Here is a 22,449-nt window from a genome sequence, read left to right as displayed (position 1 = left end):
TATTCTTTATGCATAGAACTGCAGCCAGCTGCCCAAACATTAGGTGCTCAAGGGCCTTKGGGCATTGATGCCTCATAAATTTAAGAGTATTTATTAGGTGAATACAGAATGAGAAGTTTTGTAGCAGTGGAAAGTAAGTATGATAATGAGGTAAACACATGTTCCAAAGAAAATACGAGCTAATCGTGCCCTCTGTGCAGGAGACAGCAGATTTAAACAATCACTTTGGGAATGCTGGAGCAAGCCCTGTGTGCTACTCCAGGATGGGCTGCTCTTTAATGATATCCCTCTGTGTTCTGTAGCACTTAGCACTGCAAATGCAGTTTGACAAGTAGGTAACCAAATAGGTGTTCTGCTCCTTTGAATGAAGCACCTTCTGAATGCTCCTTTCCATTCCAAAAAGCGGAGTGTTACATGTCGCTTCAGTTTTCCTTAGATAAGTAAGAGGAAGCCTTCTTCAGGAACCATAACCAGAGGCACAGCCAGGATTCCTCCTCGAGTGGGAGGACACCTCAGGTGTGGGGAGGCCTGTACATCATGAGCTCCATCTGGAGGCTGTTTGCTCTGATCTGTGGTTTCGGGAGAAACGGAGAGAAAATGCAGCAGTGCTGGGTCCAAGTCACCAAGTCACCTGTAAAAAGATGACATCTCAAACCAGCAGAGTTGGCTGATGTGGAGGTGTCATGCAGAGAATGGCAGTGGTGGGATGAGCTCTACTCACCCTTGGTTAAGGGGAGCCTTACAGCTACCTCTGAGATGAAGCCTTTGCTCTAAGTTTCCTTACCCATTGGTCAATGCAGCCAACACGAGACAGAAAACCCAGCACACAGAAAACCCAGCACACAGCCCACATAGTCCTGTTTGCTTACAGTGGAAGCAGCTGCCCTTACAAGTCCCCTGGCTGTTTAATTTGAAAGTCTGTCTCTAGCCCCACCTTCAAATGTAAAGAGGAATGGTGGAGAAGACATCAGCCTGATCTGTGGCTTCCACAAACAGTGGGAATAGTCATTGCAGAGGTTCAGGGTGAGGAAGCATATGAAAAAAGGAGAGGTTTGGTAATTKGAATGAGGTGTTGATGCATGAAGCTCACAAAGCACTCATTTGAGACACAGCAAGTTTCTGATGACTTATGACGAATGTCTGGTGGTGTTGCTCAGGTCTTTCCCACAGCTGCCTGCATGCATAGCAACCACTGCAGACTTCCACTGTTATCTTAAGCACTAAAAATTCTGGAAAAAGTTTCAGATGGAGTCATTATGCTTGTACAAAGTCAGAGAGCTGAAGTGTGACCAGGCTTTCTGCCCACTACTCAGACAGTAAAAGCTGTTGGGAGTGGGGTACACAGGACCCTGCAGGCTATCTCCATTCCAGTGTTAGACAGAAATTAGTGCTGCATGGTTGACCAAAAACCCACCAGTGCTGGTCTTTCTGTTTTGCTGGAGGTCTCATAATGCTTGYAGCAGTGAGGGGTTGGAGTGGTGCAGAACTGTTGAGCAGAGCAAGAGAGCTCCATGAAAAACCTGAGTGTGCTGTGCATAGGAGGGTCATGCTGAGTGGGATTTCTTTGTTCAAGGACCTGCTGCATGTTAATGCACTCATCATCCTCCTATTGGAATGGAAAAGATGCTGGAGGATTCTTGAGCCAAGAAACAGTCCTAGATATCCCAAGAGCTCTTTCCTCTTCGAGACAGTGAACATCATTGTGGGGTTAGGGAGGTCAGGAAAAGAATTTGGGGTGGTAAATGTCTATGAGAGTTGTCATACACCCTATAATCACACCYCTAGCTGTAAATATTGCCAGCTCTGCTTGCTGCATGACCACGCAYTTAACACCTCCACGAGAAGGAGAAGCCTCAGCCACAGACTACTGCACAGGCCTGGGGAACCCAGATTGTTTGGCTCTGATTTAATGTGGAAAAGCATCTCAGAGGCAGTGTGGAAGTGCAGTCTGTGCCAAGAACAGGCCTGTAACACAAGCCAGCAGCAGCGCTCCCTTCCTGGGATCAAATTCCCACGTGCAGGGCAGGGCTCTCCTCTCGAGGTGGGACACGCGCAGGAAACCGTGCACGGCCCAAATTACATCTGTGCCATGGAGTCAGTGCCAGATGCCCCGTGGGATGAAGGTGTACAATGGGAAATTGAAGGAGAATGGGAGTTTAGGGGGATACAGGGCCTTCAGTCAGCTGCTTAATAACACAAAGTCTCAAGGCTACGCTTCTCTAACGCCAGAGGCTACGATGGCTGCACCACTGTCAGTCAGCTTCTGAAAGAAAATCATGTCTGCAGTTAATTACGCAGGGTTAAACTGAAGTGCAAGGGAGTTTTCATTTTCACAGACTCTACATTTTTTGGTCATGAAACTAAGAAGTCTTCCCTACGTTGTGGGTATGAAGGGCTGCAAAAGCTTTTTCCTCTATTTTTAAAATAAAATCAGCTACATAGGTGCTCTTCCACAAGATGGTTATGATAGGATGCAGTGTGGTGCTTAAGGAAAAAAAGCAATTTTTGACATGTACACAGACCATCAAGACATCTTTTACTTGCAGGAAGAGMTGAGTTTCTTGTTTACTATAGTTTACTATTGCCAGCAAGATGTAAAAGTTTGGAGGGAGGCCTGCAGATCATACAGAGGTAAGATCATGGTGTTGGCCTGTCACACAGTGGATGAGCAAAGAAATGATGAAAAGGTGAAGCTTTACTGCTGTAGATCCCTTTCTGTGTAATATGGYGACCTCTGCTCCCATGCCCATGTACTGATTTATAGCTCTTATTGGAAGAAAAAGGTATTTGATRAATGACATACACACCTGGCCCAAAAGCAGAATATTCAAACCTGTCATGCATTATACAGCTGTTGAGTATCAAATGAGAAACTGCTTCTGGGATGSCAAAGTGATCATCAAGGGAGGACAGCAACTTTCAAATATAACGGGTGCTTTTTCCATCGTTTTATTGAATGCCACCATGAAAATGACTGGAACCATCCAGCAGGGACGACCTTTGGGTGTTCATGTTCCACAATGAAACAAAAGATGGATGGCCTAACGAAAGCAGGGTTTACAGTCAGATCCAGATGGGAGCACAAGTGAGTTGCTGTGAAGAGAAACAGATGGGGAGCTCATGTTCTTAGCCAGGACCAGACTGTCCAGGCCCTTATCCCCAGAGATGTGTTTCCTGGCAGCAGGTCAATGCCATTTGTCCGTACTACAAAGCAGSCCCAATGAAAAGATGCACTGACCACCTCCTTTAGGATGGTAAATTAAAAGTGTACTAACATAGGCTCTTTTCCCCAGTGCTTCTGTCAAGCAGAAATGGCCACTTACTATTTCCCCTGTCTGAAATCYGCCAGGCCTGCTGCTGATGAATACAAGTCCCCTGCAGTTGCCCAGTACACCCTGGAACTGAATAAGGCTCAGGGGAATGGCTACAGCTTTGAAACCTATGAGGTCTGGCATTTTGAATRGAGAGGCAACAGCTTTCCTTGGATTACATTAAGATAGGCCTCTGCCAGAAGCAGGAAGCTTTAGGCTGCCCAGCCTGGTGTGCAGATGCAGACGAAAACCTGCCACATACGCTGAAGATTGGAGGCAGAAAGAAGATGCTGTTTTGTAGCTTGAGCTTGTTAAGTAAGGAGTTGTATGGTTATCCCTTCACCCTGGATTCTGACGTGCGTGCCTGTGATTCATCCATGAGAATGCAGCCATRGGCTGGTGGAAGCACACCAAAGGATGTCCCTGATTTGTGGCACTGCTGTTTCCATAGCACAACCCTGTATGCTTGTGCCTACAGCTATTTCAACCCTCAGACATCCTGCAGGACCTTGCCTTTACCACAGCACAGGCTCTGGGACAATTGGGACTCAGCCAGGGGATCCCCCAGACAAAGGCTATTCAGGTGAGCTGATGAGTGATGACCATGTTACTGTGCTGCAGGCTTCAGGGCCCAAGTGCTGCTTAAAACTTGAAAGCTGGATTTGAAGCGCAACAAACAGAAAATATTTATTTTTCTGTAAGAACCCACAGGGGCTGGGCAGGGACAGGCAGGCCTGGCAGTGGCCCCAGCGTCCTGGCAGCCCCTGGCTGACCTCCTTGGAGGACTCCATAGCCCTGGGGCACACTGCAGCTTATTCACACTGCCCTGCTCTCTTCAACTTTCCCCACCTCAAGGAGGACTGGATGTGCAGGCTCAGAAGGCTGAGAGACATGTACTTGTCCTTTGTTTGTTTAATCACTTTCATTCACACTGACATGAAGAGGGTGCCCTTGCTGAGGCAGGAGAGCACTGCCTGMACGCTTAAGATGGGGTACAGGGACAACATTAGGCCCTTCCAATGAACACTTGTCACCTCTCTATAAAGATGCCTGTTTGCTTTTTGAACCTGACTTCATTTGTAGCTCTAACAACATTTGATGGCAAGTAATTTCATAGCCTAATCACATTCAAAACARTATTAGTGATAAATGAAGAGCAGGYATGCYTTGAACTGCATTAAGATGGCACTTTGCTCATGCTGTGACCCAAGSAGAACAGGCTTCATTATAGGCTTTTTCAGGATATCCTTCCATCTGTTTCTTCTGTCACTCCCTGACTCAAAATAAGCAGTTCCAGCCTCTTCAGTTCTTTAGCTTTTCTGGATCTCTATAACATTGTACACTCACCATTTCCTGTCCACTCCACACAATGTATTCCAACAAATGCACGAGAGAAAAATGAAAACAATTTTCTTTTCAAAACATAAGCTGTTCTTTTTTCCATAGGAAAGGAAAAAAAAAGAATCCTCAAGTTTTAGATTGTGTTTACCATGACAGTATTTTCAAACAGCAGCCACAGACACAAACCAGTAGTGTTTCTTATTTTAACTGCACAATCCCAACATGAATAAATTTTATCAATCCTGTAAGTATACAGAGGTGTATTCTTTTCATATTTTTGGCTACTTTTATTTACAAAAGGAAAAAATGAGCCTACAGTTTCAAGCCAAATTTAAAAAAGCTAAAAAACAAAACAAGGTTAAAAGTGAAAGAAGAGGCAGAAGAATGTGTGGGCTTTTACTTAAAAAAAATATCTGGAARACAAACAGAGGACGCACAGGGAGAGCTAAAAGCCAGAGCAGCTGCTGATGCCCTTGAACTTGAAACAGCATCTGAAAATCCAAGTCTCTTATCCCTCACTTAACACATGGTGAAAGAGTCCAAAACAGAGCAGTCCTTTAAGCCTCAGATGTACTCTGGGGCACTTGAAGCTTAGTAGCCGTATTTTTCATTGAGATGAGTCTTGCCATCACCACTTTGACCTAATGGACAAAGAGGAAGAGTTGTCTTATTCCTTTTTCCCATCATCAAAGAGGAATGTGYATCCCTGTATGAAATAGTCTCTAGCTAGCACCAGCCACACAAGCACAAAGGATAAAAAGACTGCACACTGCAATGTGTCTTTTGATTTACACTAATAATTCATTTCAATTTTACTAATAGTGTTAAGATTACCATCAGCTACTCCTGGTTTTTTGTGGCTGTTTGGTTTTTCTTTCTGGAGAACTCCTCAYAACACCTGCTTATAAGGTAAGTTTGACTACTAGCAGGGAGAGCCAGAAAACAGAGCTCCCTCTCATGGACACAGAGCTTAACTATCCCAGATCAGACCTTGGAGTTACTGAATCTGGTGGTCTGTGGATTCACATACCAGATATGTGCAGCCTTATCATTAAAGGGTGATTCACCAGATTAGTTTTCTTCAGTGAAATTTATTCTTATTTTTATAACCTTGCAACAGCCTTACAAAAATTACAGTATTCTACAAAGTGAAGGCTAAGCTTTGAACTTASAATGAAAACCTCAGTGCATGAAAATGAGTGTTCTATTTTAGAGGAACTGAACATTCATTACTCTGTTTAAGAATAACTTTACCTAGCTAAAAACATTCTGGAACTAAAGTTAAAAAATTATTCAAGTTTAACGTATATTGGATGAGTGCATCAATTATTCAGTGCCTTCACCAAAGCATTACCAATACTTTTCCCCAAAACACCTCACCCCGTGTTTGTATTTCAATGATTTTTGCAAAAAAACTGCAAAGAAGCATTTTTAGATTTCACAGACTTATGTGAAAACTGAGAATACTAACATTGCTGGAGYATTTATCCCTAGGGAAAACTTGAGCTTGTCTTTCAGCTAGATTATCATACCACCAGGTATGAATCAGCTCTCTCAGGTGTTACARAACTGAAAAACCAACTTTAAGTGTCTCTCCATTGCCATAAAGCTACTACAGAGCGGGTCTGTCTTTCACTGCAAGAAGCTGCACAGCCATACATCAAACATGGGTGCAACAGGCCACRGAACATCAGGTTCTGGGTAAAGTATTCCTGAATTAGCTTTTTCTCAAGCACTTTCAAGGACATCCTGACTATTTATTAGGAAGATTCYTGASTTATGAGACTAAAACCAGTAAGGARATGGTTTATACCTTCAGGAGGAATCCATATGCAGTAGTCTGGGTCATCATCTGGGTACTGTGAGGCAAAAAAAGGTTGTTGGGCCTGCGAAGAGAGAAAAGATTTTTTAAAGTGCTGCACCCCCTCCACCATTGTGTCACAGAAATCTCTCACTAGTTCAGAGACAAATACTGAGGGTGAGGGTTATTTCTACAAGAGTCAGAGATCAAAACAGTAATACAGAAGAAAGATCAAACSCTCAAACAGATCCAGTTCATCTCCATTACAGTCACAGACTAATAGAAATGCTGGTTAGAAGGGACGTCTAGAGGTCATCCAGCCAAACTTCCCCCTCAAAACAGAATCTGTCCACTTCTGGACAGTTTAAACCTAATGTTTGGTGATGCCATTTGGCACAGGATATMTTTTTAAAAAAGGGAAAAGCTTTAGAGAGGATTTTCAATAAGTGCTTTACTAATTTCAATGCACGATACTACTGAAAACTGTAGGTTTCCGGTGACTTTCAAACTGGAGTTTATAAAAGGTCAGCTGTTATTTAAGGATAACTTGGTTTTCAAAAAGAACAGAACACTCCTTTTTTTCAGGTCTCACTGACATCTTGAAATGTTAATGCAAACCAGAACAGGTCACCTGCAATGCAGTTGTTGACACAGCAGTATCTTTTTGTSCCTAGATTTTTAATTTTTGCCACATCAGCATAATTTTCTCAACAACTTCTGTTTTCAAAGAAGGTAAAAAGGTAAAAAAAACCATACAACTGTAGAGCTGTATGCAARACTTAAGAGCTCAAAATAATGCCAAGTTACTCAGTACTGATTTGCATTACTCTGTAGTATCATTATGCAGTCTCAAGTTATGCAGTTGAAGCAAATTTTCATCCCCTCAAAAACTTTCCTTCCCCAAATTAACATCTAAAACAGCTTTTTTGAGGACTAATGTTTTCCAAAACATTAAACTGCACAGAGTTTACAGCTTTTAAATATGGCTTGTGARCAATCACTTGAAAATTGTTTTTCCAGTTTTATACGATTCAATGTTATTGAATTTTTTAAAAAGAGAAAAAGCTGACTTCTGGTTGATACTTTCCATGCAAGATCTGAGCCCAAAGGCAGAGACAGCATGTGGGAAAAAGTGATTTGTGATGGGAGAAAGAATATGTCTAAGCCATCTGGCATTTGGAGAATGCTCAGTGTTAGAGCAAAYTCTCTGCTGGTGAGAGGTGCTGACTTGACTGCCTCAGCATGAAAAACTGCCTTGTCCTCCCATATCCATAAAAGTGGTAAAACKTGGGTTTTAACAGTATAAATATACYCTGGATTTCTTTAGCATCYTYAGCAAGRCCAGCAACAAAAGACAATTCTAAGGACTGTGCCTGCCTAGTCCCTGGGTCCTCTGCCAGGACTAACAAGGCAGCAGTCAGCACACAGAGGATGCAAGGACCTGAGGTTCAATAAGTGCTGAAGGGCTAAAATGAGACGGTCACCACAAAGAAAGTGTCCTAATGGTCACAACTCATGGCCCACCAAGTACAGACATCTCCTCTGATGGCAATCAGCAGCAGGGTGGCATGGCCTCTAAAGGGAAGAGCCTCACAATAATCACCAGGCTGTCAGAGAAGATCCTTGTTAGACCCAGGAAGGCAACAACTGACTGAGTCCCAAAACCTGCAAAGCTCACATACTTTACATTTGAATACAAATCATACACACAGGAGAAACATGATCTGGTACATCCACTCAAATTTAGTGATGACTTGGTTGCAAAAGACATTAATCTGTAAGACTCATCTCTTTCTACATCTTACAGAAAAGGAGAAGGTTTGATACAGACTAACTGCAGGTTTAGTACTGTGTTTTGTCTCAGCCAATGTGTATTTCCCAAGCTWCTCTCCAAGGAAAGCTTTGCAATGACATTTCAAAGCTTGGAGAACACCTATGTTCTACAGCACTTTTGATACAAGAGAAGCAGCAATKCATTAGTAACTGCCAAGTGAAGAGGTGAAAAAAGCAACTTTTGTGATTGAACAGAAAGCTGCTGGAGACTCCAAAATCTGTGTTCAATGGCAGTGTATAGTTCTACATTTGGGTCTTAGTGAGCAGAAAAGCACTACTATCACCAAGTTATACTCCATGAAATTGTTACTATTTCACTAAAAAAGAGCCTAGAAATTATTTCCTCTTAAGCTGAAGCAGTTGTGGTGTTGTAACTGACCTTGCTTGAACTATTGATTTTCTTAACTTTCTCAGATGTCTCTTCAGGTTCCTTATTTACTACCTTGGATGCTGGGAAGAAAGCAGAATTGTTTTATGACACAGCACAAATGACCAATTCTACAGAAATAAACTTACGAGGTTCACATAAGAATTAATACATCTATAAGGAAATCCAGGATATCTCACTGCACGACAGTTCATACTTAAGAATAATACTGCTGAACATCTTATTGTTTTTCCTAGATTTAATTTATGTTAAATGCACTGTCAGTCATGTAYCTGAATGCAGTTTAATACAATCCTCTATTAGTGATTCTGTAATATTAACTTTAGTTAATGGCAGGTGTTTATTTTCTAAAAGACATTTACTATCTGTAATCACTGGAGTAAYTGATTTAGAAAGATAGGAGTAGAAAATGTGCAGGACYAATTTGTTTAAAAAAAAAAAAAAGAAACAACACAAAACTTTAGAGTTGATGGATGARAAGAATTCTTTGTTTTTCTGACACTAAGTCTCTGAAATATTGATACTCTCACRGCTTAAGTCTATGGGTGAGATGATGAGGTCAGATTCTTAGGAGTCTGAGTTTTGAAAAAATAGAAAGTTACCTGTCTTTATCATACACTTAACCACTTCCCGAGCAAAACATGATCTTTCAGCTCAGTTCTGGATTCCTTAGGCACTAGACTAAACTCAGTTTCCTTTGACCCACATAARTCAGTAAGTCCTTTAGTCAGTTTCTAAACCCACATGCTAGTATAAAATAGTCTATATTGTAATGTTCACCTTGGGATTTCTCTTGTGAGGGTCCCATCTTAGATTCATTCCTCAGTACCTTTGGCTCAGGCAGAAAATCAACCCCTGTAACAGAAAAAAGTAGGAGCTCAGTGCGCACTACAGTACCTCAGATAAGTACAGTGCATCCCTGAGACCAAGTACCAAAGGGAACTCTTTGCTGAAGCTGTCTCAGGAAGAACTCTTAAAAGTCATCTGAATTATTTTATCTACCAAGTCCATCACAATACAATAAAGAAAAACCTATGAGCTATTGAAACATTTTCCAACAGCAACTTGTCCAGCATTAAGCCAAAAAGCTAGAACRAGCTTTCTGTCATCAAACATATTGTTCACTGAGATACATCATAACTGAGTTTTCAAATGCATYAGGCTGATATAGAAAAGGAGGGATGGGAGACACCCCCAAGACACGATACCTTTCCCTTAACCTTTAAAAATTATTTTCTCCATGCTTACAAATGGATCTGAAGTTTTGCACAGACATTTGTTTTATTATTAAGTCACTTTTACTGTCAACAAAACATTGCAGCTGTTTTCATATGGACAATCAATCTAATGGAAACAAAATAGGACTTTCTTACATACAGGAAACTTAACTCTGTTTCACCAAGAAGTGTGAAAAACTGACTGCCAAGCAGAGTTTCAACTGGAATTATGTGAAAYTCAGCTGTTGCCACACAGACTCTGAAATCATGGTAAAAAAATGATGGAAAATAAATGGGCTGGGGAACCTGTGACTCAACATTAGATTCACATARCTCTTAAAAATTCAGCAGCAAGAGACTCATCTTCCTTACTGGAAAAATCAGAAACAATGGTTTACCATCCTGAAGAGATTCTAGATTCTTGTTATTGCGAGGAGAGCCATCAGGAGCATGTATTTCTTTTCCTGCTTCTTTCTCTGTTGTTATTTTCATTTCCAGGTTTGAYACTCTGCTGTTTACTGCATTTGCTTCTTGCTGCACTTCCATTTCTTCCTCTTCTTCTTCTTCTTCCTCCTCCTCTTCTGGTCCATCATCTTTCATTTTTAACAAGCTTTGAGGGATGTCTGGACGCTTAGCAGGCAACTTCTGCAAGACAAAGACTTGTGCATTAGTGCCAAGACAGAGGTAGATGTCACAAATACTCATTACAGGAGCAAGCACACACACTGCTGTCAGAGACAGCTGGTAAGGAAACACTCTCAGGATGATGAATAGTTAGGTTTTAGRGAAAAGTTATTAGTAGAAATGGAAGATGAAAAAATAAGAGGGATACTGGAAACTGAATCAATCTTGGATATGATCTTGGCTACCAACATGAGGAAAAACAAGAGAAGGACCAGCTGCCAAGGCAGAGCAGTGGCTCAGCCTGATGGCCCCATCTATTGATCCACTGCCTTTTGACCACAGTTGTGCCCCAAGAAACTGGGGCAAGGACACAGAATGCAACTGCTGGCAGCAAACAATACCCAACAGGCCCTGCTTATTGTCCATGCACCTCCCAGTGCCACAGGCTGCACCTCCATGCTGTTTCGATGCATGTGAGAAGACAGAGTTGGCACCTAAAGCCTCCACAGCCTGAGAAGGTGTCTGAGAAATTGCCACTGACCTGCAGCATTTAAAAGTCCAACTTACCCCTAGGCTTCCAGTTTTCAGTTTGAACTTGCTTCCCCCTTTCATTGCACCAAAGAGAGGCAGGTTCATCTTTTTAGGCTTGTTCTCTGCATTCAGACTGTAACTCCCACCCCTAATAAAAATTAGGCAAAGAAAAACAGTGTACAAAGTATCAAACAAATCTTACTTATACAAATCCCCCCAAAAACATATGAGAAGTGGATCTATAAAAATCTTTTTATTTCTCTCCCACTTGCAGCATCCAAGGAGGAAGCTGCAAGAAATGACTCCTCTATCCTACATATATGTTATAGGATTCAGACACATGCCATAACAAGAAGCAAAAAATAAACAAACAAGAAAAAAACCTCTGTATCACATAGACTCCTAAAATTCAATTGCATACATACATACATACATACATACATACATACATACATATATATAAAAACACACTTGGAGGCAACACCTCAATTTAAATGAACTAAGTAAGTAATAAACCTCTAACCAAGCTGCCACTAGTAAATGATGAACACAGCACACACCCTCTCAAGATGCAGTGGTGCTGCTGGCAGTAGTTGAACAGCCACTACATTTGACTTCCAAATAACCTCACAGTGTAAAAGTGGTTTTTATGTTGTGCATAGTATTTGTAAAATTCTTCACTTCCTTTTGGATGCAGGTCAGAAAAAAAAAAAATCAAAGAAGCTAACATGTGCTTCCAATCCCTCACCTGTGTGATCCTGCTAGTTTGGGCTGGCCTTACTCCAGTCTTGTGCCTTTCCCTCAGCCCTTGAAGCTGCAGTAGCCCAGAGGCACAGGCAGCTCTTTAAAGAGATGAGCCAGGTAGTTTGGAAGGGTGTCCTGCTTTTTGTCATTGGAAAGCTGACTATTTACTGGGCTTGCACAACTGCCCATGGATAACAATAAAGGAAAAAGTAGTTGTTTTATGTTTTCATCARGACTTACTGAGGCTTCAGCTCAGGTAGTTCTGCAGGCTTGACAAGCTTTATTAACCCTTTCAGTCTCTGCTGCTCTTTCTTCAGTTCAAAAGACCGCAAGTGAAGCTTCTTTCGTGCCACGCTGTCTAAGGAGCATCCTGATTTTATTTCTGTCATGAATTCATCCAAGGAATCTTGAGCTGCTGGGTGGGACTGGACTAGATAAGATAAAGGGGAGATGAGAATTGTAATAATCAGGTCCTGCCTTTGGAGAATATGGTACGTAGGATACATAGGTACAACTATCCTCTTTTGACTGATGAAATAATGTTAGGCCTGGAAAGATGAAAGCATTTCTCCTAACAAAAGCCTGAGARTAAACTTTAATCCACTTACCTAACAAAGCCTCACTTAAAACGGAATGTTTCTTTTTGAGTGATATTCTAGTTTGTTCATTTCACTTCTAGATCTGCTCTCCCCAGAAAAGTGGCTTAGGGCTTTTTTGTAGTCACAGACTAAAATAATCCCAGCCTCGAGAGAACCTTCACTACCGCATAAGGAATCCCATTTTGACTTTTTTGCAATGTTTATGTTATTACATTTGCAAAGTTYAAAATCAATCCACGCTGTCTCCTACCCCTGAAGGAGTGCACACAAAAMCAATTTCATGCATTAGGTCAATCACACAAAATTTACCTTTGTTTTGATTAGATTTTCTGGCAAGAAAACTACTTTGTACTTGAAAAGGAGTAATGACAGTTTTTCTACTCCACTTACTTTCAAATATTAACAATTCTATGTATATTTGACCAATTAAAACAAAACTCAGGAGGTAAAACTAAATCTCGAATGACTAAAAAAAGGTACAGAATTGTAGCACCTGGATTTAAAATAACCAACCAAAATGATCCAGAAAAATGCTTTCCTTGGGCWTGAACAATGTTCCAGAAGTTGTTATATGGTATTCAAAAATAACTTGGAGGCAAACAAAGAAAAGTGTTCTTGCCAGAATTTGAACAAGTCTTTTGACAGATAGTTTCCTGCCTTTTAATATTAAATTAAAAGTGGCAAATCCAATGTGTATTTTCTGCCTTATAAGTGGTTTTGTATATATATACAAAAGCATATTTTTTGATTAATGAGTTATCTTCAGTTCAACTTGAGCTAATTAAGTAGCACTTGAAATTTTAAATGCATACAAATACAGTAGTCTAMGTTGTTCTAAAGAGTACATCTTCCAACTATTTTACAATATTTAAATATTTAGAGGACACACCAACAGGACTCATGTTTACAAATGGATTTCATTGAAAAGGATATTTCTGATGTAAAACAAAACAGAGCTAACCATTTGAAAATATATGAAAGCCATAACAGTAACTGTTCAAAGATATACAGAATTAATAGGCTTCAAAAGAWAAGAGACAGCTGTAGCATCCACCTCCACACCAGCATAAATGATGACAAAACATGTCATAAAAGAAATTCTGATAGCTTTTTTTTTCATCACAATTATCTATACAAACTAACCAACAATGAGAAGGGATTGCTAACAATCACTCTGAACCTCCTTGCAGGCAGGAACTAAGCAGGATGATAATTTGATTTAAACATCAAATTACAAAGATGTGGTTTAGTGAGTAGTCACTTTACTCAGAAAAATTAAAGCTCCACAATTAAATGCRGAGCTTGCTGCTGTGCTGCAGAGCAGTGTAAGTGTTTCAGTCAGTGAGTGGTGCTGAGGGAGTTGGATCACCRCTTGTCACAAATCGGATTCTCTGCTTGATTCTAACAACAGTGCCTAATACCAGCTTGSAGGGTTACAGTCAGCATTCCTTATCTGTTGCAGCAGTTTTCTACACTACTGAAGTAAAATTTGACACAACTAAGAGGTGAATCAATCACGTCCATTATACTTTATATCTCAGTGACACAAAGCTACAGGGCTATTTACTGCACCATCAACTTATTGATATTTTCTCCTGAAGAGGCAACCAAAGATGAGACTGAAGAGCTCCATATATTTGATCTGCATTAGGCAGCATCAGTGAATGAGAGATACCAAGTGAGTCCATCAGTAATTAGTTCTGAAGAACCCCAGGGAACAATTTGTGAACTTCTACTGAGATTTTCTTAGACAACTACTTAATTTCTCCAAGTGCYTGGTAAGAGGTGTAGCAATTTAGCCTGTCATTCATTCACTGGTGTCTCTACACTCTTGTCTTCAGGCTACAAATAATCATTTAGAGCAAGCAAAAGCGCGTTAAGGTTTCAGAACTGTATGTAACACAGCAGCTTTGCTGGACAGCTCATGAYATTGGTAAGAATGACCCATGGTCAATAACCCTGCTCCTGGCTTTTTCAGCATCTGTGATTAACCTAAAGTACACAAATAAAAGAAAACCCAAGGATCTAGAAAACACCCAAACAAACCAGTTGATTGATGCAATATTTGCTATGTTTCTTTTATCCTGGCTTAGTTCTAGGGAATTCCCATCCAACACTGAATGATTCTCTACTTCAGTAAATGCCAAGACTGCACTTTTTTCCAAAYCTCCAACTAGCTGTGTAACCATCTGCAAGTTACAAAAACGTGTGTATTGGGTTTGCATGGCCAGGTTTTGGTGAGGAGGGGGCCTACAGCATTATATGGTGTTAGCAGAAGTACAAAAATGAACTGACTCTTCCTTCACTCAGCTTCTACTACAATATAATTCAACAGTCTTGCTGAGAAAYAGTATCAGTAGAAACAAAGGCATCAGAACATAAAAAGCTTGGAATTACACCTCTCAGACAATCTAAGCATTAACTTCTTTTGCCAGTCAATTGCTAACAACTTATCAACACTTATCAGTCATGCTGAAAACAATTCCTTCAAACACACTGAACATCAGTTAGAATGCTTGGTGGAATGATTTTGAACAGGGATCTGGTGTAATCARTCACCAACAAAAATACTGATACAGATGAGTTTTGGTGTGGAGCTGAATAACTAGAAAGAAACACAACCCTATAATGCACAGAAGACAGTCCAGCTGCCACACTGCTCCTAGGCCTCTTGGAGAGAAATTTCTGACAAACTAACCGACTGACTAATTTCTGCAACCTTTATTAATGCCAACTCTGATAAAAAGGTTTTTGTATGAAGAACCAGCCTAAACATTTCCTTCCCACCTTCCTTTTACTCCACATCATCAATAACAGAAAGCAAAATGCAACTATTGGTATAGTATGCTTTTAAACCTAACTCACTAACAGATRCCATCACTAAGGCATAATTCTAGAACCTGAATGGCTCCCTCATGAGATAGCATGTTCACTGAACATATAGTTTAAGTGTCAAATGCTTTTTCTCCGCATTTCTCTCTTCCTACCTTTCCTTTTTGCAATGTATTTACAGTGGGAGAAGGGAAATAAAAGGTACTACATTTTTGGTCAGATTTTTCCTCTTTCCTTCAAAATGATTTTTAAGAGAAAGGAAAAAATAGTGCTCCTCAAATTGGGTCACTTTCAGCAATACGGGCAGATAAAAAGTAATAATTCTCACCCTCCTAGAACTCCAGGAGCTTGTACACTTGCCACCTCACTTTAACTTAGATTTTTTTTGCTTTGGATAAAGCTGCATTTATTAGTAAATGACTACAAACACAGAGTACATAAACTATYGGATAAAGAACACAAGTATTCTCCTGAGCTAACTCAGTGACCTGCAAACCTTAATATAATTTTCAGCTCTGCATTTTTCTTTATGGAAAGCACTATGATCAAATAAACTTCATGCCTTACCTTTCCCTGAAGCCTTCAGCTTCTCTGTTATCTCAGAAAGCTCATTTTCTGCTTCTTTTAGCTTCGTGACCTATGAGAGGACAACATGCTTAGATTTTATCTTAAAATCTCATTTTGACAGTTACTCAAATACCATATGAAATTACTTCCATTTCTTTATTTCTGATCTTTGACCAAAACTTCCTAGGCTTAGAAGTCTAGATTGCTCCTAAACAATTTACTCATTCCTTGACATAGAAAATTATCTAAACAGTTTCTGAAACGGGAAAAGTATGTATAATTTTTCTGCAGCAGTTTTACACYACCACTGTACCCTCCAACCCATCCTATCCCTCACATCCTACTGTCTTTGTAGGACTTATAGCTGTCATATGCCTGTCAATCCAGGATTCTTATTCTTTSAAGCACAATGAGATATTTCTTTGGGATGCATCCTGTGGACTTTAAAGCCTGGAATTACTTCCCAATGCTTTAAAACTAATTTAAAAGTATCCTGTTCTGGCATTTCATTCACCCACTGCCATGATCCATTAAGATTTCTTCTTAGTTATAATACCCTCATGTCATAATTCTTCTTACCAGGGAGTCATAAGTCTCTGGTTTTTCTTCGATTTTACCAGCTTTCTTCATTCTGTTCAGTCGTTTCTTCTCCACAGCGCCAGTTCGATCAAGGAAGGTGTCATCATCACTGTCATAAAARTCCTCATCTTCCCAGTTCTTTGATCTCCTTTTTCGAGATACTGAGAAAGGTAAGGGTGAAGGCAAGAAATAAAATTATTTGCATACCAATCAGCAATAAAGTAAATTCAAGATAACCATGTCCAATCCCTAATTTAGGGGTTTTAGAATGATCACAGTTATTCACCTGCTTCTTGCCTCAGTACTCCTCGAGCATCGAGCAGCCTGCAAGCTTCCAGTGCACACTGTATCATTGCTTCCTTTTTCTTTCCTGAATGGAGAACCTCTGCCACCAGCTGCTTTCCTGATGCATCATCCACAGGCAACCTGTTCAGTTTRAGGGATCAGAGAACACTCAGACACAAACAGCTTTTCAGGAATGCTACTCAGATATTTTACAAAGCCATTGTTCTTCCCAGTTAATTTTAATCTTCTTTTGTGGTTTAAATATTTYCACTTYTCATTTGATACAGAACCAATCAAARCTCAAGCGTGATATCCTAAATCATGTGAGGTAATTTGTATTTCACTAGTCCAAACACTAATTTTTCCTCTATTTATTTCCTCTATTCCTGCAAATACAGGAAGTTAAAAGGTTAAATGTGAAATCCTGAATCATTTAAAGTACGGGTATCTGGTATTCATATAACATCAGTAACAAATAGTTTCCAGGCTGAAACAAAGGATTTTTAAGCAGCACAATCATTGTCATGTTGAGATTTATCTTGTTGACTTAATTTCCACCTCACCTTCTCCTATCTTATGAAAGAATGACATTAGTGGCCTCTGGCAGGAACCCATGAAAAACTGCCTTATACCATACAGGAACTCAAATTGTGCACACAGTGGAATCAAGGTTGGGGGGGTTTTTTTATCTTTCCCATTAGGAATTGAAAGAGATTGTTTCCTAGTTTCTTCTCTTGTATTTCAATTTCACATATATCGCAAAACAAGGGTAGCTGAAAGAACCTAAACTCTTGCTTTCCCGATTTTCATCCACTAGGAAAACCAAGTCCTTCCAGAACACTAAACAAGACAATGATCCTTGACTTTTCTCAGTATTAGGATATCAGTCAAAATCTAGCTGGTTTCYTTGCCAAGTGTGACACAAGTAATTTCTTCAGCTTTGGTTTGCAAATTCAGCAAAGTCAACTTCCATGTACCAAAAGAATGGAGACATACTTACTTGATCCTGCACAGCCAGCTATTGTGCCCACGATCATCATATTCATATTCTAACTCTTCTCCTAGAAAAGAAAGTGATGTAGTAACCAAAACTGAAATAAGCAGGAAGAATCTTTACAGCAGAAAAGAACGTCATAGCTAAACAAAAGAGAWAAAATGCTCTTGTTACATATCAAAGGACTGATTTTGCCTTACTTGTTCTTTTTTAAAGCCATAGGATCTTCAGTTGGTATTATGCTCATGTAGTTTTTTTTTCCCAAAACCCAGGCTTTTTCAGATAAAAAACCTCTAAGTGGCCTGTTGAGGAATATGTAGCTCAAAGAAAGAATCCAGTCTTGTCTCTGTACATATTAAATAAAGGACTCTGAGGCAACAACAGTTTGCAATTTGAATTTGCAGGTATTGTCCATCTTGAAGACTGATTTTTTCAGCAAATAAGTGAATATTCGTTACATTTCACTAACAACCACTGAAATGTTAGATCATTTRATTATTGCCTTTTGTCTTTTTTATACTTTCCCATTTTACAATTACATACAAATACAGACATCTCCAAAGCCAATAGTCTGGAAATTGATGAGTTTTGRTTCTTCAGCATAGCTTCAAAGCATSGGTGAAGTTTGAGTGTCACTCAGGAATACAAGGTGCTCACTGCAACTCCCAGTTTAGGAATTAGCAACTAAGTCTCAATATTAAATGGTGAGCCAAGTTTTAATAAAAAAAACCCAAACCAAACCACCATCAACACTCACCAACATTCGATTGAACAAAAAACATTACCCACAATGTAACAGAAAAGGTTTGCTGTCACATCACACCCTAAATCCCCCTGCAAAAAATAAACAACAAAATAACACTTTGCTAAGTAGAAAAGAATTACATTTAATTAGAAAAAAATCACCTTCTCTATCAAAAAAGCCCTGTAAAGCCTTCCTAGGATCTTTCATATAAAAGGCATCTTGAACATCCTGAAAATCAACAGCAATAGGGTTTTCTTCAACCTCATCCTCCTCAGCATCCTCACCTAGAAGACATACAAAGTGCAAAAAAATGTTTTAAAGAAAAACGTTACAAAGAGAGCACCAGTATATTTCAACTTAGTTTGAAAGAAGTGGCAGCTATGCCATAAAATTACTAAAATTACTTCCCTTAACTTTATTATTTCTGTACCCAATCAAAAAGAATCATTCTTTTTTTGCTATGAGCTATTCTGACATATGACACAGCTTTGCAGATGCAAGTCAGTTTCAGTACTTTCAAAGGTTTATGTGCTTATATGTTTTCATTCAAAAACCCAACTCACTTTGTTCCAGAAAGCCTTATAATTTATCTAGCTTTAATATGCAGRCTTTCTGTTAAAATGTAAAGATAGCTATACTGCATAGAAGTCTCAAGCAGTTACATTTTGCCTTTTGAACAAAAGTGTGGACATCATCACATGAATAAACCAAACAGCATCAACTTAAATTCTCAGTTTCATGACCTTTTATAGGCATAAGCAAAATACCTTCCCCTGTTTAAAAGGGGCTCCGGTTTGCCTACTCTTCCTTTTAACAGAAAAAGGATTAATTTGTACTCAAAAAYTTTGACTGGATTGTGATTCTTGGCAGCCAGCTGGAATATCAACSCTAATATTCAGTGAAAACTGGTTTCCACATCTTCAACATCTCAGTCAATCCATACATCATCACTTACCCATTCCCCAYGAGCAGGTCATATCACTATTCTGAYTCCTTTCACTTCTCTCCTCTTTTTCATCTTCCTCATCAGAGTCCTCTCCCAACATGGTCTTTTCTAATTTTGCTTGCTGCTGCTTGCGCAGTGCTTTCAGTTCAGTCACAGTTAGTTCTGACTCGGACTCCTGGTCCTCTTTGGGTCCCTAAGTCCACACAGAAAACAAGCAGAAGCGCTTTTAAAAAAACCCACACAAGTATTTCCAACACATGCAGATTAGGCCTAACAACATAAACATATCATTATACTGCTCTTCAAAAAGTGGAATTATTAGACCATTAGTTATGGTTTGCTTTCCAAAATATATTAGTTTTAATGGTATTTTCCAAAGCAGGGCAGGCAGAAATAAGCATTACTGTGTAAACTGTATTCAGATCCATCTCATCTATAACTGTAATTTAAAGGCAGAAGGCAAAAATTCCCGTCAGAACTAAATGGGTGAATTGAGAAATGAGCAGCTTCTGAAGTGCATGTACAGCATACAAATGTGCTGTCAAAGTTCCTACTAATAAACCCACGCTCGTTCACAAACAAGTATTAGTTCTTTACTGGGGCATCATACTGTTGGAAAGACATTCCTAACGCATCACGCTGTTGGAGAGAAATGCCTTTTCCCCTCACTGCACATCAGCAGAAGCCCGCAGCCCCAGTCCATCCTCCAGCCCCAAACCTCATTGCAGAGCCGGCAGCAGATACCCACATCTTTTCCCCCAGTAAAACGACCACGGCAGCGCTGGGCTGCTTCCAAACCGCCTTACACCTCGGGCAGTCACCCGAWGGAGACGGGCAAACCCCTGCAGCCGATCCGGGCCAGCCTTTACCACTCCCGCACACGCTCCGGAGCCGCCCGAGCCCGAGCCCCGACTCACCTGCAGGAGGAAGAGGCGGGAGCTGCCGCCGAAGCGCAGCCCGTGGCCCACCCGCACCCGGCAGTAGGTGCGGGGCGGCACCCGCGCCTTGTTGAGGAAGGTGCCGTGGGTGCTGCCCAGGTCGTACACGTAGAAGCCGGCTGCATCGGCGCCGCCGGGCTCGTCGGGGGAGCAGCCGGCGCCGCGGTACTGCAGCACGGCGTGGTGCCGCGACACCGAGGGGTGCTCCAGGGACAGGGCGCAGCCGGGCAGCCGCCCCACCAGGAACCAGCTGCCGTCCTCCAGCCGCACCGAGCCCAGCACCACGCCGCCCTTCAGCACCTCCAGCCCGTACCCGGAGCCGGCGGGCGGGCGGCTGCCCCACGGTGGCTCCTCGTAGCGCGGCGCGGGCGGCGCGGCGGTGGCAGCGCGGGGGGGTCCCGGAGGGCCGTGCCCCGGGTCGCCGGGTCCGGGGGCCGCGGGTAGCGGGCGGCTCGGGCGCTTGAAGGCGGCGGGCTCGGCGGGCTCGGCCTCCGCGGCATCCGCCATCTTCCCGGGTCCGTCCCCAAACGGAGTCCTCCGGGGACGAGCGCCGCGGCGCTGCAGTGCCGGRGGTAGCGCGCAGCTCCGGGGGTCGCGCCATCGCCGCCCAGCGCGACCCGGGGCAGCGTGAGGGCCGAGTCAGGGAGGGCGGCGGCGGCAGGAGAGGAGACTGCAGCGGCGACGGCAGTGGCGGCGGCGGGCGCTCCACTGCTCCGGGTTGAAGGAACGCGGGTGGCGGGGGAGCCGCTGCCGGTGGCGGACCAGGACGCAGTTCCGGCTGGGCGGCCGGGAGGGGAGCGCAGCGAGGGGTACGCGGGGGTGGGCGAGCAATGGCCTGGGGTGCGGGGCATGGGGTGGGGAGGGAACGAGGGTGCGTGACAGGCGAATCGAGGGCGGCCCCGGGAATTTATGCACGCCGCCGGCCCCTCTCAGCGAGGCCATGATGGGCCCGCGCTAGCCCTTGTTGCACACAGAAACAATTTATGTCTCACGTTTGTTTCTGCCCCCTCTCCCCTCAGGAAAAGCTGCGATGCAATCTGTTAAATGCCAGAGTGGCGACCTGATGCCGTCGAGGACACTGCGCTGCTGAGCGAGGCACTGAGCGACAGCCTGCTTGGYAGCCCTAACCTGGGTGGGTCAGAGCGTCATCCCAGCTCCAGGCTGTTCCTGCCCAGAGTGCTTTTCCCTGCACCAAGGGTCCTTTGTACCCACAGTACTTGGTGGCCTTCTGGGCTCTGAGCGCGACAGGTGACCCATGTGAAAATGCTGCGATACTGGGGCGAAATCCCGGTTTCCTCCAACCAGGCCAACCGCAGCTCCTTTGACCTGCTGCAGCGTGAGTTTCGTACTGTGGAAGTGCAGGACCCTCCCCTGCACCAGCCGTCTGCGAACAAACCCCGTCCGACCACCATGCTGGACATCCCCTCCGAGCCCTGCAGCCTCACCATTCACACCATCCAGCTCATCCAGCACAACCGGCGCCTGCGCAGCCTCATCGCCGCCGCTCAGGCTCAAAACCAGCAGCAAGCAGAGGGCATAAAAACTGAAGAGAATGAACCTCTGCCATCTTGTCCCGCCTCTCCACCTCTCCCCGATGACCTGCTTCCTCTGGATAGCAAAACCCCCAAAATGCCATTTCAGCTGAGGCACAGTGACCCAGAGAGTGATTTCTACAGGTGTGTTAGTATTTCTTTAGGTTAGTTCTTCACTAGGAAAGCTGAATGTTTTAAAATATATATGTAGTTATATGAAGGGTCAGACAGTTGTATATTAAGTATAAAGCTGGCTTTAGAAAGGAAATACTTTGCTTCTTCCTGTGTGAATGACATACACGTTGTTTAAAATTAATGTGCTTTTGCTTCCTATCTGTAAAATGTGGTTGTGTAGTGCTGATTTYTGTCTTGTCAGTACTACGCTAAATATGTGTGAATGGGTTTTTAGTGGTGTTTTGACAGTTTTAGTTACACAATGTGAAGTCCCTTCTATTTAGGTCACTTACACTCAAGTGTTACTGTAATTGAAAAYCCAGAAGACACGTGACTAGGTTTTGGCTGTTCAGCTGTAGGTTCTGAAAAGTTGATTTGATGACATGTTTGTAAGATTGCAGGCCAAGGACCTGTAATACAGTGACTATCACGTTCCACCCAGTTTGGTGGTCTTCCTGTCAGAGCTGG

At 42.2% G+C, this 22,449-nt stretch overlaps 2 protein-coding genes across 3 annotated transcripts in view; one reads left to right on the top strand and one right to left on the bottom strand.

Annotated features, from left to right (window-relative positions):
* Nucleotides 1–4,246: 4,246 nt before the first annotated feature.
* On the bottom strand, nucleotides 4,247–20,788 carry SLC4A1AP (solute carrier family 4 member 1 adaptor protein). The gene is made up of 14 exons (XM_057371117.1): nucleotides 20,255–20,788; nucleotides 19,347–19,530; nucleotides 18,553–18,675; nucleotides 17,653–17,713; nucleotides 16,654–16,793; nucleotides 16,368–16,528; nucleotides 15,789–15,858; nucleotides 12,031–12,220; nucleotides 11,083–11,194; nucleotides 10,290–10,536; nucleotides 9,455–9,529; nucleotides 8,666–8,736; nucleotides 6,466–6,538; nucleotides 4,247–5,293 (listed from the first exon to the last, which is right to left on the bottom strand). Exons 1-14 carry the CDS (start codon nucleotides 20,780–20,782, stop codon nucleotides 5,244–5,246), a joined length of 2,085 nt encoding a protein of 694 aa, XP_057227100.1. The 5' UTR covers nucleotides 20,783–20,788; the 3' UTR covers nucleotides 4,247–5,243.
* SUPT7L (SPT7 like, STAGA complex subunit gamma) overlaps nucleotides 20,570–22,449 on the top strand; it is a 14,001-nt gene continuing 12,121 nt past the window's right edge. Inside the window, exons 1-2 of one of the 2 annotated variants that reach the window (XM_057371104.1) lie at nucleotides 20,570–20,619; nucleotides 21,295–21,951. In XM_057371104.1, coding sequence (XP_057227087.1) covers nucleotides 21,539–21,951 — 413 coding nt within the window. In that variant the 5' untranslated portion in view covers nucleotides 20,570–20,619; nucleotides 21,295–21,538. Of the gene's footprint in view, nucleotides 20,620–20,766; nucleotides 21,085–21,294; nucleotides 21,952–22,449 lie in introns of those variants that run through there. The other variant, XM_057371095.1, reaches the window with a different exon arrangement.

The sequence above is a fragment of the Malurus melanocephalus genome, unplaced genomic scaffold (genome assembly GCF_030028575.1).
Source record: "Malurus melanocephalus ecotype Western Australia unplaced genomic scaffold, MMel_1.1 scaffold_5, whole genome shotgun sequence".
Lineage (NCBI taxonomy): Eukaryota > Metazoa > Chordata > Aves > Passeriformes > Maluridae > Malurus > Malurus melanocephalus.
This window is presented reverse-complemented; position numbering and strand designations above follow the sequence as displayed.